The sequence below is a fragment of the Nothobranchius furzeri genome, chromosome 12 (genome assembly GCF_043380555.1).
Source record: "Nothobranchius furzeri strain GRZ-AD chromosome 12, NfurGRZ-RIMD1, whole genome shotgun sequence".
Lineage (NCBI taxonomy): Eukaryota > Metazoa > Chordata > Actinopteri > Cyprinodontiformes > Nothobranchiidae > Nothobranchius > Nothobranchius furzeri.
This window is the reverse complement of record NC_091752.1, coordinates 57,641,919-57,656,898: the sequence shown is the minus strand read 5'-3', so window position 1 is coordinate 57,656,898 and position 14,980 is coordinate 57,641,919. Positions and strand designations below refer to the sequence as shown.

Here is a 14,980-nt window from a genome sequence, read left to right as displayed (position 1 = left end):
CTGCTTGCCGGCCGCATCAGTGATCGGTGCGTCACCGGATGACAAGTTGATGCGCCCCACTCCACAGCTAAACGCATCAGGTGCAAATAAAAGACAGAAAACATCAAAGGAAATGAACCGACATGGACGATCGCGTGTTAAATAATTTGGGAACACCTGATTGTTACTGTGGCCGTGCTCAGGAGGCAGATTACCGACCGCAAAAACAGCGGAGTGCTCGCTGCTTGCCGGCCGCATCAGTGATCAGTGCGTCGGAGGACAAGGTGATGTGCCCCGCTCCACAGCAGCGAAACGCATCAGGCGCAAATAAAAGACAGAAAACATTAAAGGAAATGAACCGACATGAACGATCGCGTGTCAGTACCGACGCTGTGGCAGAGCGTGTTGACCCCCCCCCCCCCCACGAGCGCAGGAGCTTGTCACCTGCTGACAGCAGGCTGCTGTCTTTTCCGAGGGCTGCATCTTGCCGGTCATTATCACGTGACAGTGACTAGTCGATGACAGGCATAAAAAGCCACTATAGTGAAGTCGACTAGTTCATACAACCCCTATTGCTCCCCAGTGTTCTGCAGCACACATTCTCTTTGAACTTGATATCAAATTTTCGCCTCCTCTTCGTCTCCGCACGGTTAAAGTTACCCTCGCGGTCTATCACTCGCAAATCAAAAGTGAGACGATGACACAACCGCCCCCGTACTTGCTTGTTACCACATTCCACCCGGCCACAATAAGAGACCGGCCATTATTCACCTCCGCCTACTCCGACACCGGCCAAAATTGGAGACCTGGCCTTTAATTGAATACCGGCCTGTATTAGAGGATTTACGGTAGCCATGAAGTAAAAAGATCCACACGGTTGGACAAAAACATTATTACTTTCACGTCCGGTAACAACAAAGCCACCAGGTTATCATCAGTGATTTTGTCGCCTGCCTCTTCTCCCTGAAACAAGTGTAGGTCACGTCAATGTTCACTCTGGTTTTAGCTCTTTGCTTCACCTCCGAAGACATTACTCTATTACTTTTACTTCCAGGCTCAGACATGATGCCAACACAGCTGATAATTACAGTTTCTGGTCAGCAGAAGCTTACTTAGTAATGCTCACTCTGGCTGAAGAACCACTGAAACAGGATTGAAAGAAATAGCTTAAAGCAGGGGTTCTCAATCCTGGTCCTGGAGGGCCGACATCCAGCATGTTTTCATTGTTCCTCTGCTCCAACACACTTGATTCAGTGGTTGAATCACCTGTTCAGCACCTCTTCAGGCTGTGCAGTAGCCTGTAATCACCTGCTGATTGAAATCAGGTGTGTTGCAGCAGGGAAGCCACTAAAACATGCTGGATACCGGCCCTCTAAGACTAGGATTGAGAACCCCTGGCTTTACGTGTTAAAAACTCTTTAGTGTTGCTAAGTGAAATGAGGAAGAATTCCAGGTCACATTTTTATCTCCTTTGCTGGCTTTTCAAGACTTGGAGCACTTAAAAAAAAAAAGATTCCAAAAACAAGGGAAATGTATCACAAAAGCTCTAATTTTCTCTGTTCATCGCTGTTGAAGATGCAACTTGGTTTGGGAGTAGACCTTTAAGCCCACCTTTAACTGAAAAACAATAAATGGTCATCTATCTTCAAAGTCATCATACAGGACTTGAGGGAATACAGGCCCACATTTAGTCTTTTCGTCCCAACAAGTCTCTAATCTCCATCTTCATCTGAACAGTGACATCTGGGCTTTGGTCTTCCTAAATTTGCTCCATCAGCTTGAAGAGCTGCTTTTTTGAAAAATTCCAGTTAGAGGTGTAGCGTTATGAATATGCCATTTCTGCCCTTAACAGCTGCCCTTTGACACAGTGACAGTGTGCATAAATTGCCAAGGTCGTGCGCTTGCTTCTGATGTTTACATTCCAGCAAAGAAGACAGAAGAAGGACGAAGAATGCTTTTCATTAGTTAATCAAAGAACTTTATTTCTAATAAAGCTAATCAAAACAACTGTTGGTCAATAATAATCAGGTGACCGATCTGTGAAATCAAAATGTTATGATTTATGTGTTTAATGAATAACAGGACTGGGGCTGACTGAGCTATGGGCCATTCCCATCTGTACCGGGTCGGCCTGGGCCGGGTAGCGTAGGTTGTTTACATATCTGGGTGGCCTGGTATTTTTCCGGGCCAACCAAGGCTCATTCTCAGCCCTCTTCTCGAGGGGGTCTGCTTCAGGCCGACCAGGGCTAACTCACCCACTGCTGACAGCAAATTCACACCTTCCATTAGAGCAAGCCTCTGATTGGTGGGTAGAATCAGCCCACATGGGCTTAAGGCAAGGATGTGTGGAATCAACCGGGCCAGGCTGGGGCCGACTGGGGCTACCCGGCCCGGGCCGACCCGGTACAGATGGGAATGGCCCACTAGACATCCTGATTCACATAAGGTAAACGCATGACACATTGTTCACTCATCCAATCAGATCTTCCTTTCTGATGCGTGGCAGAGCTCTGTGGTGTTTAGTTAATCTGTCCACTCCGATTCGCTAAGAATCATAAAAAACTAAGCTTAATAAAACAGAACAACGCCATTTTAACTCAGTTTTTCAACGTAGTTCCAAGGCAGTTCCAACGGAGTTCTAACCAAGTACTCAACCAGCTCTCAAATCCATCCGATGTCCATCATCGCTAAGTGAAGTACAGACTGGCCGGCTGTATTTTCTACTTTTAAGCTGAGAACTGTCAAGCTGGAAAAGTCTGTCGTTTTATCAACAAGACGACAGTTCCTTCAGAATAAAAGCTGAACTCTCTGACCCAATAAAGGGGGGGTCTCTACGTGACGCTGAAACCTGCCGTTGTACCGGGAGACTATCCATAGACTGGTTTGTCGTGCTGCTGATGCTGTTTCACCAGTTCCAGCACCAAGGAGGGTTGAGGACCTGGCATCCGGATCTAACACGGGGGTCTCCGCACGGTACGTAGATAGGCATAGATAGCGTCTCATGTCTTCCTCCTAAAGCCCATCGTCGGTCAGTTAGGAGCGAACAACACCTCGCACTCAGACTTGCCTCCACCAGATGGAGATTCTGAACTGACACACACACACACCAACACTTCAGCATTACATTCATCTGCATCCATCATTAGAGAGTTAGTCCTGGTGATTGTTTCAAATAATTATAAAATAAATATTCTTAAACGTCCCATCTCTCGCTCTCTCTTCTTGTCTCTAATTCAGTACAAAGTAATTGAATAAAATTCCCTGTAATAAAAACAACCTCTTTTGATTCTAAGGGCCCGGTCCAAAGAGTAATGTTCTAGCCCAGGTTTGGATCAGTGATATCTCTGAACCTTAATAAAAGTGTAAGAATATACCAACTATATTCCGCTACAGAGGGTTTTATCCTCTTTTTGTATTTATTTGCACTTGTCTTTTGGGTTTATCATTCAGTGTATGCAGAGGTGATGCCACACACAAGTACAGTTCAGTGGATTTCTGGGTTTTTATAGTTTGCAACAGAAAATGTGTAGTAATGAGTCCAAACTGCTTATTCGCCTTATAACTGTACATGCAGAGTAGCGTAAACCAGCTCATTATCTTTGTTAGGCTCTTATGATGTTGAATAATGAAAGGCGAATGGTTCAGTGATTTCCTTTGTGATGGATTTGTCTTTATTAAACAGTTCTGATGATGTAACCACTCAGCAGGCACCAGCACTTAGTTGTGACTTCAGTAGTTTTGCATGCTTCAGTTGGAATTAGAGTTTCTGTATGGCTCTACTGTAGTGTAGTTGTGGGAAAACGGTGGAAAGAACAAATCACCTGTTCCATTCCACTTTCTGCCTAATGAAGCTGCAACAGTTTTCTTGCTTACTTTGTATGCGTCGTTTCTAGACATGATTTTGAACCATAAATGGAGGAGAAAAATAACCCTGCTGACTCACAAACAGATGCTGTGTGCAGGGTAGGAAGCGGAGAGGCATTTGATTAGTAAAGTAATGAAATAATTCAATACTGTGCTTGTGTGTTTTGTGTGTACGTTGGTGTCTCTGGCTCTGCTTCTAACGCACACTCACAAGTTTCATTTTCAAAAGCAGCCGGGAGCGCTCCCGGTTTCCTGCTGCCTGTTTTCATCTGCTGTGTCATTCTGCATCACTGGTGCGAGGAATTGGTTCGTTGTTGCCACCTTTTTCCACTTTCATTTCCTATCCTGGAATCTCATCCTCCTGGACGTTGACATAGCTTCAGTAAAGTCGTCCATCCACACCTCTGCTTCACTTTGCGTGAAGGTGTTTTAAATGTGTGTGTGTGTGGGTGGTTGGATGTGAGTGTGTCTTGCTTTCTTACTCTATCATGCCATCAGTCCCTTTTTCATTTTGTTGCTTCTCTGGAAAATCCGTGTGTGTGTGCGGTGTTGTGGTCAGTGTGTGTGTGTGTCAGAGTGCAGCCGTGGGGTGGGTTCCACACTAGCAGCGACAGGCCTGTCTGAAGCACTTAACTCAGACAAATCTCAGAGCCTGAGGCTCTGGCCCCACTGACAGCTGAATTATGTGGCTGAGCACACTCACCTGTGCTTACCTGCTGCCAGTTAGACTGACTCAAAGCCAATATGTAAGACCCTTCTTGCCCTATCTAGTGACTGAAAAGGAAACTCCCTGGAGCCAGTCTAGAAAAGGAAAACAACCTACAGGTGTTGGGTATTCTGTTCAGAGGACACAAGTCAGGGGCACAGGAAGAAACCATCCCAGATGTGGTTGAGTCATCATTCCAAACTGTAGCTTTGTTATCATCTCTAGAGAACCGGCCGGTTCCTGTGGCTGGATTTCAAGGAGAAAAAACGTTACAAACACCCAGAAATGTTCCTCAAATGCTAATAACCTAAGACAAATGAAAGGTTGGAGGTGTTCAAATAAATGGGGTCTCTTGTAACTGAAACTGAACCCTGGGCACAAACGCCTAAATGTTTCCATACGCTGGCGCTTGTTATCCAAAACGGAAATATTAGATTTCACACTGTAGAGACACCTGAGCTGAAGCGAGATAAACGGGAGGAATTTGAACTAAATAAAAATCTGTCCTCAGGCGGATTGAACAGGTGGTAAGAAAAAAGCACGGAGAGACGATGTAGGTGTCCGCTACATGTGTCATGCTGAATTATCTGTTTGATTTTAAACAGATGAATAATAGAAAGAACCTGTATAAAGGCACCGTCTTGTTTATGGGAGGAAAGACGAGAGTGATTCATTTGTATGACCTTGGCTTTTACAAGTGGGAGAGATTCATATTCAGGCTTTTTTCGCTTTAAAAACCTGCTTTTAAAAGTCACTGAGGGAATTCGCCGTCAGTCTCTGAATCCTAATGTCTCCCTCCATGTCTCCACGCACACGCAGGGAGGACTAAACTCAACTTTGACCTGCGCACGACTTGTGTTTTTCCTCTCCCTCCAGGCATGAGGACCTACCTTATATCCAGCCGAAGGTTTGAGCCTCACTGTAGCTGCTCTCAGATGGGCCCGTCTGCACCAGAACATGCTCATGTGCCCAGGTTGCACACTCCAGATGGAGCCTCCTTGACTGGCTCCCTTCCTCCAGACAAAACCAAGGTGAGCTCATCTGCCTCTGAGAAATGTTTTCGAGAAACTTGTTTATTATTGCACATCTTTGCTGCCTGAGGAGGAACACGGAGCAACATGTTTCACCACATTCCAGTATGTGGGCACATCAGAAGCTTCTATAAATATTCATTTTATTGCATGCATGTAGTAGTTTAACCTTGTATGGGACTGCTGCCAACTGTCACCATGGAAGCTCACATTTTACCTTGTTGCTAGTAACTGCATCAGTTGATATTTGTGCACCAACCATTCTCCTCACTTTCAGTACCACGCACGCACGCACGCACGCACGCACGCACACACACACACACAAACACAAACACACCATTTATTTGTCAGCCTGATTGGAATGTCATTTGAGCAAGATTTAACTGTTACTAAAGTAAAAGTGTTCTTTTCAGCTGCTATTTGACTCAATGACCCTAAAATGAGAGGTGCAGTAGCTTTTCCAGCATTTCTGCTGCTTTCTGAAAAACAACCCCGTAAATAGTTGCGTCCTCTGCAGGCCTCCTACACACATCATACTGAGTGATATGCATTCTGAAAGAAGTTTAAAAGATTTGTTTGTGTAAACGTATTTGTTTGATAGAAAGGCACATTTTTTTAGCTTAATTGTGCTTTTTACTTAACCTTGTTCTACCATGGCACACAGATCTCACATTCACACTGCACTTGCTGGCAAAGACTGTGATCCAGACAATAAACAGTCACATTTTTGTCTTTTGTTTCACATTACTGTACTCTTACAACTCAACATGATCCTCAGTGAAATCCATGAACTCTTGTTCCTCATAATTTGAAACCTGTCATAATTGTCCTTAAATGACTGATCTTTTAGTGATTACGTCCTGCTGTGTTTTTCCTTTTGCGTGGTTTCCCCCCCATCTGTGTGCAGTCCCCCTGTCTGTCCTGCAGTATGACCCTGATGGCAGGGGAGGATCCAGCTCTGGAGGAAGGAATTGTACACAATGGCTGCCACGAGGACACCAAAACTAACAGCAAGGTTAGTTTGTTGTTGTTACCTGTTGCAAACGGAAAACGTGTTGCACGGTCTGTTTGAAATGAAAACAGATCATTTTCACCCATTTTGTTAACGTCATTTTGACAAAGCTGATGCCACAAAAGAATTTGGATCGGTGTGAGTCTCCTATCTGGACTACTTCACAATACTGCCGACCTACTTCCAGAGCTCATTATCGCACCTTCTTTCATGGGAATTTAAGATCCTCTCAGACCTCTCTTCCTCTCAGGACTCTTCAAATCTGAAGTGCTCCCCTGCTGTATCTGCTGGGCGCAGCCCCAAAACTGTGAATGGCCTGCTCAGTCCGCAGCTAGAGGCCTTGACTAGCAGCCAGACGTCACTGTGTGAGATGCTACAGGAAAAGGAGAAGAAGTCGTGGACTGGAGGAGCTATGGGGATGGACCACTCGGCTCTCATCCCACTGCGATCCAAAAACTTCAGGGAAAGGAGTGATGCTCATTTTGTGGATGTTATCAAGGAGGACAGGTAGCTGAAGATGAATGCGTAAATCCTTTAAACCTTGTAAATGTAGAGGCCGATTCTTTGAATTGGAGAGAAATGTGCTGAGCTTGGACATGATTGGTCGTGCATGTGTCTCTTGCAGTCTTATGAAGGACTATTTCTACAAACCTCCATTAAAAAAGCTCAGCCTCACCTTTTTGGAGAAGAACCTGGAGTCTACGTACCGGATGAGCTACCAGGAGGAGGTGTGTGTTGTGTTTGAGTGTTATGGTGTTAAAATGTGTGTGTGCGCGTGTGTGAGAGACATTAAGTCCCATTTGTTCTCGCTTATTGTGAGTTTTTCCGTGTCGGAGTCTTGTCTGGGAAGCCTGTTGGCTCTAACGGACTGGTGAGACTGCGGCAAAGAAAAATCACTGCAGGACCTTTGAATAAATAATTTCTTAGGTTGCAGTGACCTCTGCTGGTTTAAGCGCAGAAGTGCATCTTTCACGGTGTGGTTGCACTGACTGGAAGTGGGACTGTAGATATTTTTATTAGATTGGTATGTGATTGATACTTTCTGCCCGTCTTTGGGCTCTTTCCCTTGTCTCCCCTCCCAGGTGGAGATCCAAGCAGCAATGCAGACATTTGCCAGCCCAACATTCAGTTCTTTCCTGGACATGTTGCTCTGCTGTTTGGTTGTCGTAGCTCTTTCACTCGCTTGTTTCCTTCGGCCGCTTGTGACCCAGCAGAGCCTTTCCACACCAGCTCTGATTGTAACGGCGGTGGCTGCCCTGTTGGAGGCTCTGGCTTTGCTAATTGCTGTACGGTAAGAGACTTAATGCTGAAAACGAGTCTTCAGCTACCTGGTTTTTGGTCCGTCTAAACAATGATCAGTTTTTCTGTGTAAAGTAAGTGTTATAAACTCGATACGGAGAAAATTCAACTACCCTTTCTGTTTGTAAAAGTACCCAATGCTGCTTGATAAATGTTGTGTAAACCTCAGCAGTAAATAAACTTTATATGTACTTTAGCAGATGTATAGATGGAAAAAGAACATTTAGACAAACAATTGAACATCTGTAAAAACTAAACAGTGTTTTACACTGACGGTTGTAAATGCAGCCGTTGCGTCTTACCTGTGTCTCTGTCTCCAGTGTGGCCTTTTATCTGGACAGGATGCTGAAGTGCACTCGGCTGCTGATGAGAGCCATCTCGGGCTGGGTGATGCGTCACTTTGTAGGAGCTGTTCTGGTGTCTCTGCCTGCTGTTGCAGTCTTCTCCCACGTCTCCTGTGACATGCATCTCTCTATCCAGGTAAATCTCACTTGCATGTTCAAGGTTCAAGGTTGTCGTTATTAATCCCCAAGGGGGAAATTGAATTGCCTTGGACAAGTAAACACAACATGCACATCCACACAATAAAACATTCACTGGTCCTGATAAAATATAAAAATATCAAATATACAATCATACGAAATGCTCATTGTAAAAACGCACCTGCAGCTGGAATAAAAGAGTTCCTAAAACGTTCAGTGGAGCACCGGGGCATTAACATTCGCCCACTGAAAGAGCTCCCGAGATCCTTAAAAATGTGGTGAAGGGGGTGATCCTCCAGAGACATAACTGTCTTAAGTTTACTCTTCATCCTTTTGTCAATGATCATGTCAAAGGAGTCCAAGCTTTGCCCAACCACTGAGCCTGATTTCTTGATGTCTTCATGTCTTTTCCCCCTCAGTTTTAACTGAACTGAACTTAGCAATACCCTAACTTTTATGTTAAATATTCATTTTGTCCTATTTGTAGGAAATGCTTTCTATTATTTTACTTTAAAGAGTCAATTTCTTTTGGATAACTTTCCTCTTGTTTTTTGCCCCTCAGTTCACCATATTCATCTGCTGTGCCATCATCATAGCCATTATTCAGTATTGTAACTTCTGCCAGCTCAGCTACTGGATGCGCTCTACAATAGCAACACTGGTGGGACTGACGATGCTACTCTTGCTCTTCAGCTCCCCCTGCAGGTATGATGCAACTCACAAATCTGTAATAACGAATGAATGTTTAAATTATAGCTGCAAAGTCTTCTTAAAACCCAAAAATGTGTGTCAAAACTGATAGTTTCGGGAGAGACGATGCAGTGATACACACGAGTCTTTCACTAACCAAGCCAGCTTGTTCCTCCTCTTTTCTTTGGAGTTAATTCAATTGTTAGTTTATCTTTTGATCACTAGTCTTCATTTAAGGAAAATAATTTTTTAGCAATGATAAACTCACAAGTTTTCTTTAAAAAAGGGCAACATTACTGTCTTTCAACAGCATGAGCTGCTGGTTAAAGTGAAATATTGTGAAATCAGGGAAGTGGGCTTTTTTATTCAGGAAAGGTAGTTTAGTGTCAGAATCAGTAAAGGAAGCAGATCCTTCTGGAGCTGTGCTATGATTTGGAACCATTTGTGGAGCGACAGACGAACAACACAAGTCCGATTCCAGCCTATATTCAATTGTTGGAAAGCTACAAGAACCCCCAGAACCATCCCGATCGTACACGCGTTGTCAAGGTAACCAGACTGAATGACAGCTCAGAGGAGGCTGCACTCTCAGACAACAAAGATTTCCAAATGAGAGCTATACTAACTTCAAACAGAACATGCAGACAACTCACTGTAAATGACAACAGAATGAAACATTCCGTCTGTTATTCTACGTTTTTTTTATTCGGTTTTATGTCGAATCATTTTTCGTTATTTCTGACAGAGACCTCTCATCTGTCCCGACCACGTTTACGTCTGCAACTTGTTTGTTTCTCCACCACTTCAGCAACCAGCGCCTCGATCTCGCTGTCAATTAAAATTTCTTATTTTTTTCTCATGAAGAATGCAGGGAATCCCACCATGAGCTGAAGACGCAGTGTGACCAAATATGGTAAATTCATGTTGTTCCTGTATGTAATGGGCCATTCCCATCTGCACCGGGTCGGCCCGGGCCGGGTAGCGTAGGTTGTTTACATATCTGGGTGGCCTGGTATTTTTCCGGGCCAACCAAGGCTCATTCTCAGCCCTCTTCTCGAGGGGGTCTGCTTCAGGCCGACCAGGGCCAACACACCCACTGCTGACAGCAAATTCACACCTTCCATTAGAGCAAGCCTCTGATTGGTGGGTAGAATCAGCCCACATGGGCTTAAGGCAAGGATGTGTGGAATCAACCGGGCCAGGCTGGGGCTGACTGGGGCTATCCGGCCCGGGCCGACCCGGTACAGATGGGAATGGCCCATTAATGATCGTGAACGGACACGACCACCTGGGTACGCACAGGTGGGATTTATCATCAGACGACTGTGGAGGAAGATGTGTACCAGTGGCCACTGCGTGTTTCATAAATCGTGATTTCGACCGTTTGTACCAACATTGTAAATTTCGTTCATAGGAAGGAATATAGGAATATTTCTAAGAACATTTGATGAATGGGGGGCCAGATTTGGAAGAAAATCTTGTGCGGAATACCGTGGTCCGTGCAGGACCTGCCTGTCAGACAGCAGACTTCACTTTGTACAGGAGCGCTGTGCTGCAGCTGCCTGCCATGCAGCTAAACAACAACCTGGCAGCGTAAAATCTGCCTGACCCGACCTGAGCTCAGGTCATTTTGACCCTCGATCAGAGACCAGTCGTTTCCATCCTTATGATAATCTCCCACAATCAGAGTGGTGGGAAGCTGGACCTTTGAGTGATCTGTTGGAGTGGAGCAGAGTGGCTGTGGAGAAGAAGCCCTGAGAGGCCTGCACACAAGGGGATCCAGGATGTTGCAGCAGTTCTCCAGAGGTAGTGAGCAGGTGGCAGGGCGACTGCGGGTCCCAACTGTGGCTTAATTTCCCGTGCGTGCAGGAGTGGATCTGGGGGGAACTTCGGGTCGCACCCTGAGCTGAAAGCAGCGTAGTTGTCTGGAGTCCCCCGCCAGGCTGTTGGCCTCTAGTAGTCGCTGGTGCCAGAGACCGACCAATTATCATTGTGTTCAAGTTATTTTGAGATTTCTGTATGTTGGCAGAGGGAAGATATTTTGTCTTCGTCTTCGTCTTCGTCTTCGTCTTCCTCCGCTTATCCGGGTCCGGGTCGCGGGGGCAGCATCCCAACTAGGGAGCTCCAGGCCGTCCTCTCCCCGGCCTTGTCCACCAGCTCCTCCGGCAGGACCCCAAGGCGTTCCCGGACCAGATTGGAGATGTAACCTCTCCAACGTGTCCTGGGTCGACCCGGGGGCCTTCTGCCGGCAGGACATGCCCGAAACACCTCCCCGGGGAGGCGTCCAGGAGGCATCCTGACCAGATGCCCAAACCACCTCAACTGGCTCCTTTCGATCCGGAGGAGCAGCGGTTCTACTCCAAGTCCCTCCCGAATGTCCGAGCTCCTCACCCTATCTCCAAGGCTGAGCCCGGCCACCCTACGGAGGAAACTCATTTCGGCCGCTTGTATCCGCGATCTCGTTCTTTCGGTCATTACCCAAAGCTCATGACCATAGGTGAGGATTGGGACGTAGATCGACCGGTAAATCGAGAGCCTGGCTTTCTGGCTCAGCTCCCTCTTCCCCACGACAGATCGGCTCAGCGTCCGCATCACTGCAGACGCTGAACCGATCCGCCTGTCGATCTCCCGATCCCTCCTATCGTGAACAAGACCCCGAGATACTTAAACTCCTCCACTTGAGGTAGGACCTCTCCCCCGACCCGGAGGTGGCAAGCCACCCTTTTCCGGTCGAGAACCATGGTCTCAGATTTGGAGGTGCTGATCCTCATCCCAGCCGCTTCACATTCGGCCGCGAACCTACCCAGCAAGAGCTGAAGGTCAGAGCTGGATGAAGCTAGGAGGACCACATCATCCGCAAAAAGCAGAGACGAGATTCTCCTGCCACCAAACTCGACACACTCCACACCACGGCTGCACCTAGAAATTCTGTCCATAAAAGTGATGAACAGAACCGGTGACAAAGGGCAGCCCTGGCGGAGTCCAACCCTCACTGGGAACAGGTCCGACTTACTACCGGCTATGCGGACCAAACTCACGCTCCTCTGGTAAAGGGACTGAATGGCCCTTAACAGAAAGCCACCCACCCCATACTCCTGGAGCGTCCCCCACAGGGTGCCCCTGGGGACACGGTCATAAGCCTTCTCCAAATCCACAAAGCACATGTGGATTGGTTGGGCAAACTCCCATGCCCCCTCCATCACCCTTGCAAGGGTATAGAGCTGGTCCACAGTTCCACGGCCAGGACGAAAACCACATTGCTCCTCCTCTATCTGAGATTCGACTATCGATCGGACCCTCCTCTCCAGTACCTTGGCGTAGACCTTTCCAGGGAGGCTGAGGAGTGTGATCCCCCTATAGTTGGAACACACCCTCAGGTCACCCTTCTTAAAGATGGGGACCACCACCCCGGTCTGCCACTCCCTAGGAACTGCCCCCGATGACCACGCAATGTTGTAGAGACGTGTCAACCATGACAGCCCTACAACATCCATAGCCTTGAGATACCCAGGACGAACCTCATCCGCCCAGTTCATCTACCTTCTCAAAAAGTGAGCTTTAGGCCTGGCACCTTGTCGCTGAAGATCGAAAAGCCTCGCCTTCCAGCAGGGCTTCTAACTTGACAACGTTTGAACATTCCTGGTCTAAATGATGCTCAAATTTTATTTGAGCAACGTGCATTTCATGACACAATCATCTTGAACTTATTTGTTGATTTTTTTTTCTCCAAAAATTTCAAAACGGTTTATTTTAGCGTGTTTTTATTTATTTTTATAATTGTAATTTCTGTCCTTTTCTTCTGACCCAGGTTTGAGAACCAGAACAATGTTACCAACAGCTCCATCTTCCTCTTATCAGACAGCTCAGCAGGTGCTGACCCACAAAACAACCCAAAAGACCTTCTTGCTCCTGAAGTCTGCGTGGCCTTTTTCCTGCTCCTCCTCCTGGTCTGGTTCCTTAATCGTGAATTTGAGGTCAGCTACCGTTTACATTACCATGGCAACGTGGAAGCTGATCAACACCGCATCAAGATTCAGAATATGAGGGACCAAGCCGATTGGCTGCTTCGAAACATAATCCCGATCCACGTTGCGGAGCAGCTCAAGGTCACCCAGAGCTACTCCAAGAATCACGACAACGTGGGTGTCATATTTGCCAGTATTGTTAACTTCAGTGAGTTTTACGAAGAGAGCTATGAGGGAGGCAAGGAATGCTACCGTGTTCTGAATGAGTTAATTGGGGACTTTGATGAGCTTCTGCGCAAACCTGCCTTCACAAATATTGAAAAGATCAAAACTATCGGCGCCACCTACATGGCGGCGGCTGGACTTAACGCTCAGCAGTGTGCAGACGCAGCTCATCCCCACGCTCACCTTCGTGCTCTATTCGAGTTTGCCCTGGAGATGATGCGAGTAGTGGATGACTTCAACAAGAACATGCTTGGCTTCGGCTTCAAGATCCGCATTGGCTTTAACCATGGCCCTCTGACAGCCGGGGTGATCGGCACAACCAAGCTTCTCTATGATATCTGGGGTGACACTGTCAACATTGCCAGTCGCATGGATACAACAGGAGTGGAGTGTCGAGTTCAGGTCAGCGAAGAGAGCTACTGTGTGCTCAGCGGTATGGATTATGAATTTGATTATCGGGGCACAGTTAATGTGAAGGGCAAAGGTCAGATGAAGACCTTCCTTTACCCTAAATGTAGTGACAGTGGCCTTGTACCTCAGTACCAACTCTCAGTGTCACCAGAGATCCGAGCACAGGTGGATGGCAGCATCGGGCGCTCTCCCACTGATGAGATTGCTAGTATGGTGCCCGCATCCAGCGGGACTGCAAGCAGCGCCATTACTATGGTGCCCAGTGCCAGCACTGGTTCCTCAAATACAGCAGGGCTAAGTCAAACGAAAGAGGCAGACATTTGTGAAAGATGTCCATCCGTAGGGACATCTCATCCCAGAAGATCCATTTCTCACAGTGGCTTAACATCTATACCTGTTACTAATCTTGAAGGACATTCTCTAAATAACAAACTAATTATCTCAGCCTCAACCCAGCAAAATACACTCCAGAATCCAACAAGACCACCGAAAGACGTCAGAGACAAACAAGGGACCGATAATGACAATGTTGGAGAGTTAACCAGGCTTTAAGTATTTGCTGTAGTGGCACTTTTATTATCAGCCTTCGACCCTTTAAGCCCGTGTTCACACTAGCTGACATGTGTACAAACTCTGGATTTTGTCCTACTTCAGGTAAAGATGGGACTTTAAGAAGGACGCATTGCCTTCTTTATCTGCCAGGTTGTTTGTGGTGTAAATACGAGTGGCTGATGTTATCAAAGGAGGACCACACAAAGGGCGACAGGCAGGAAGACAGGAAATAGAAAAATGTGACGGCATATGCTGATTCCCTCTTGCCTGCTAACAATCCCATTGTCAGCCATTTCCTTATTCCATTATCTCTGCACCTTTAATCTAGATTATTTTGTTCACATGTCTTTTAAGTGCCTTTAGAATAGATACGATATCAACTAGGCCCATTTGTCTGAGAATAACAAACTAAAGAGAAAACTATGACTAAGAAAACCTTCGGAGAAAAAAAAAGCGTTGCTTCTGTACAGGTGTACTTTTGAACTAAGTTTTTGCTATGATCATTCTGCCTTTTTTAATCTAAAATGTAATCAGTAATGTGAAAAGCATTAAAACATGTAAAAGTGAAGTACGTGAAGGCAAAATAAAAATGATAAACACTGCACAAAGATGCTGATGCTGCTGGACACGTTACAAGCCGAAAACTCCTCGTGAGAGCCCCAGCCAGGACTAATTGATACAACACTGACAAGACTGTGTGTATTTGCATAAAGTAAGCTGTGTGTGTGTGTGTGTGTGTGTGTGTGTGTGTGTGTGTGTGTGTG

General features: G+C 46.3%; 1 protein-coding gene across 2 annotated transcripts in view; it reads left to right on the top strand.

The window, feature by feature from the left end:
- LOC107376487 (adenylate cyclase type 9) overlaps positions 1 to 14,472 on the top strand; it is a 37,818-nt gene extending 23,346 nt beyond the window's left edge. Inside the window, exons 2-9 of one of the 2 annotated variants that reach the window (XM_015945597.3) lie at positions 5,426 to 5,580; positions 6,488 to 6,595; positions 6,843 to 7,099; positions 7,218 to 7,320; positions 7,675 to 7,883; positions 8,233 to 8,371; positions 8,936 to 9,078; positions 12,872 to 14,472. In XM_015945597.3, coding sequence (XP_015801083.1) covers positions 5,426 to 5,580; positions 6,488 to 6,595; positions 6,843 to 7,099; positions 7,218 to 7,320; positions 7,675 to 7,883; positions 8,233 to 8,371; positions 8,936 to 9,078; positions 12,872 to 14,216 — 2,459 coding nt within the window. In that variant the 3' untranslated portion in view covers positions 14,217 to 14,472. Of the gene's footprint in view, positions 1 to 5,425; positions 5,581 to 6,487; positions 6,596 to 6,842; positions 7,100 to 7,217; positions 7,321 to 7,674; positions 7,884 to 8,211; positions 8,372 to 8,935; positions 9,079 to 12,871 lie in introns of both variants that reach the window. The other variant, XM_015945596.3, reaches the window with a different exon arrangement.
- Positions 14,473 to 14,980: the final 508 nt, after the last annotated feature.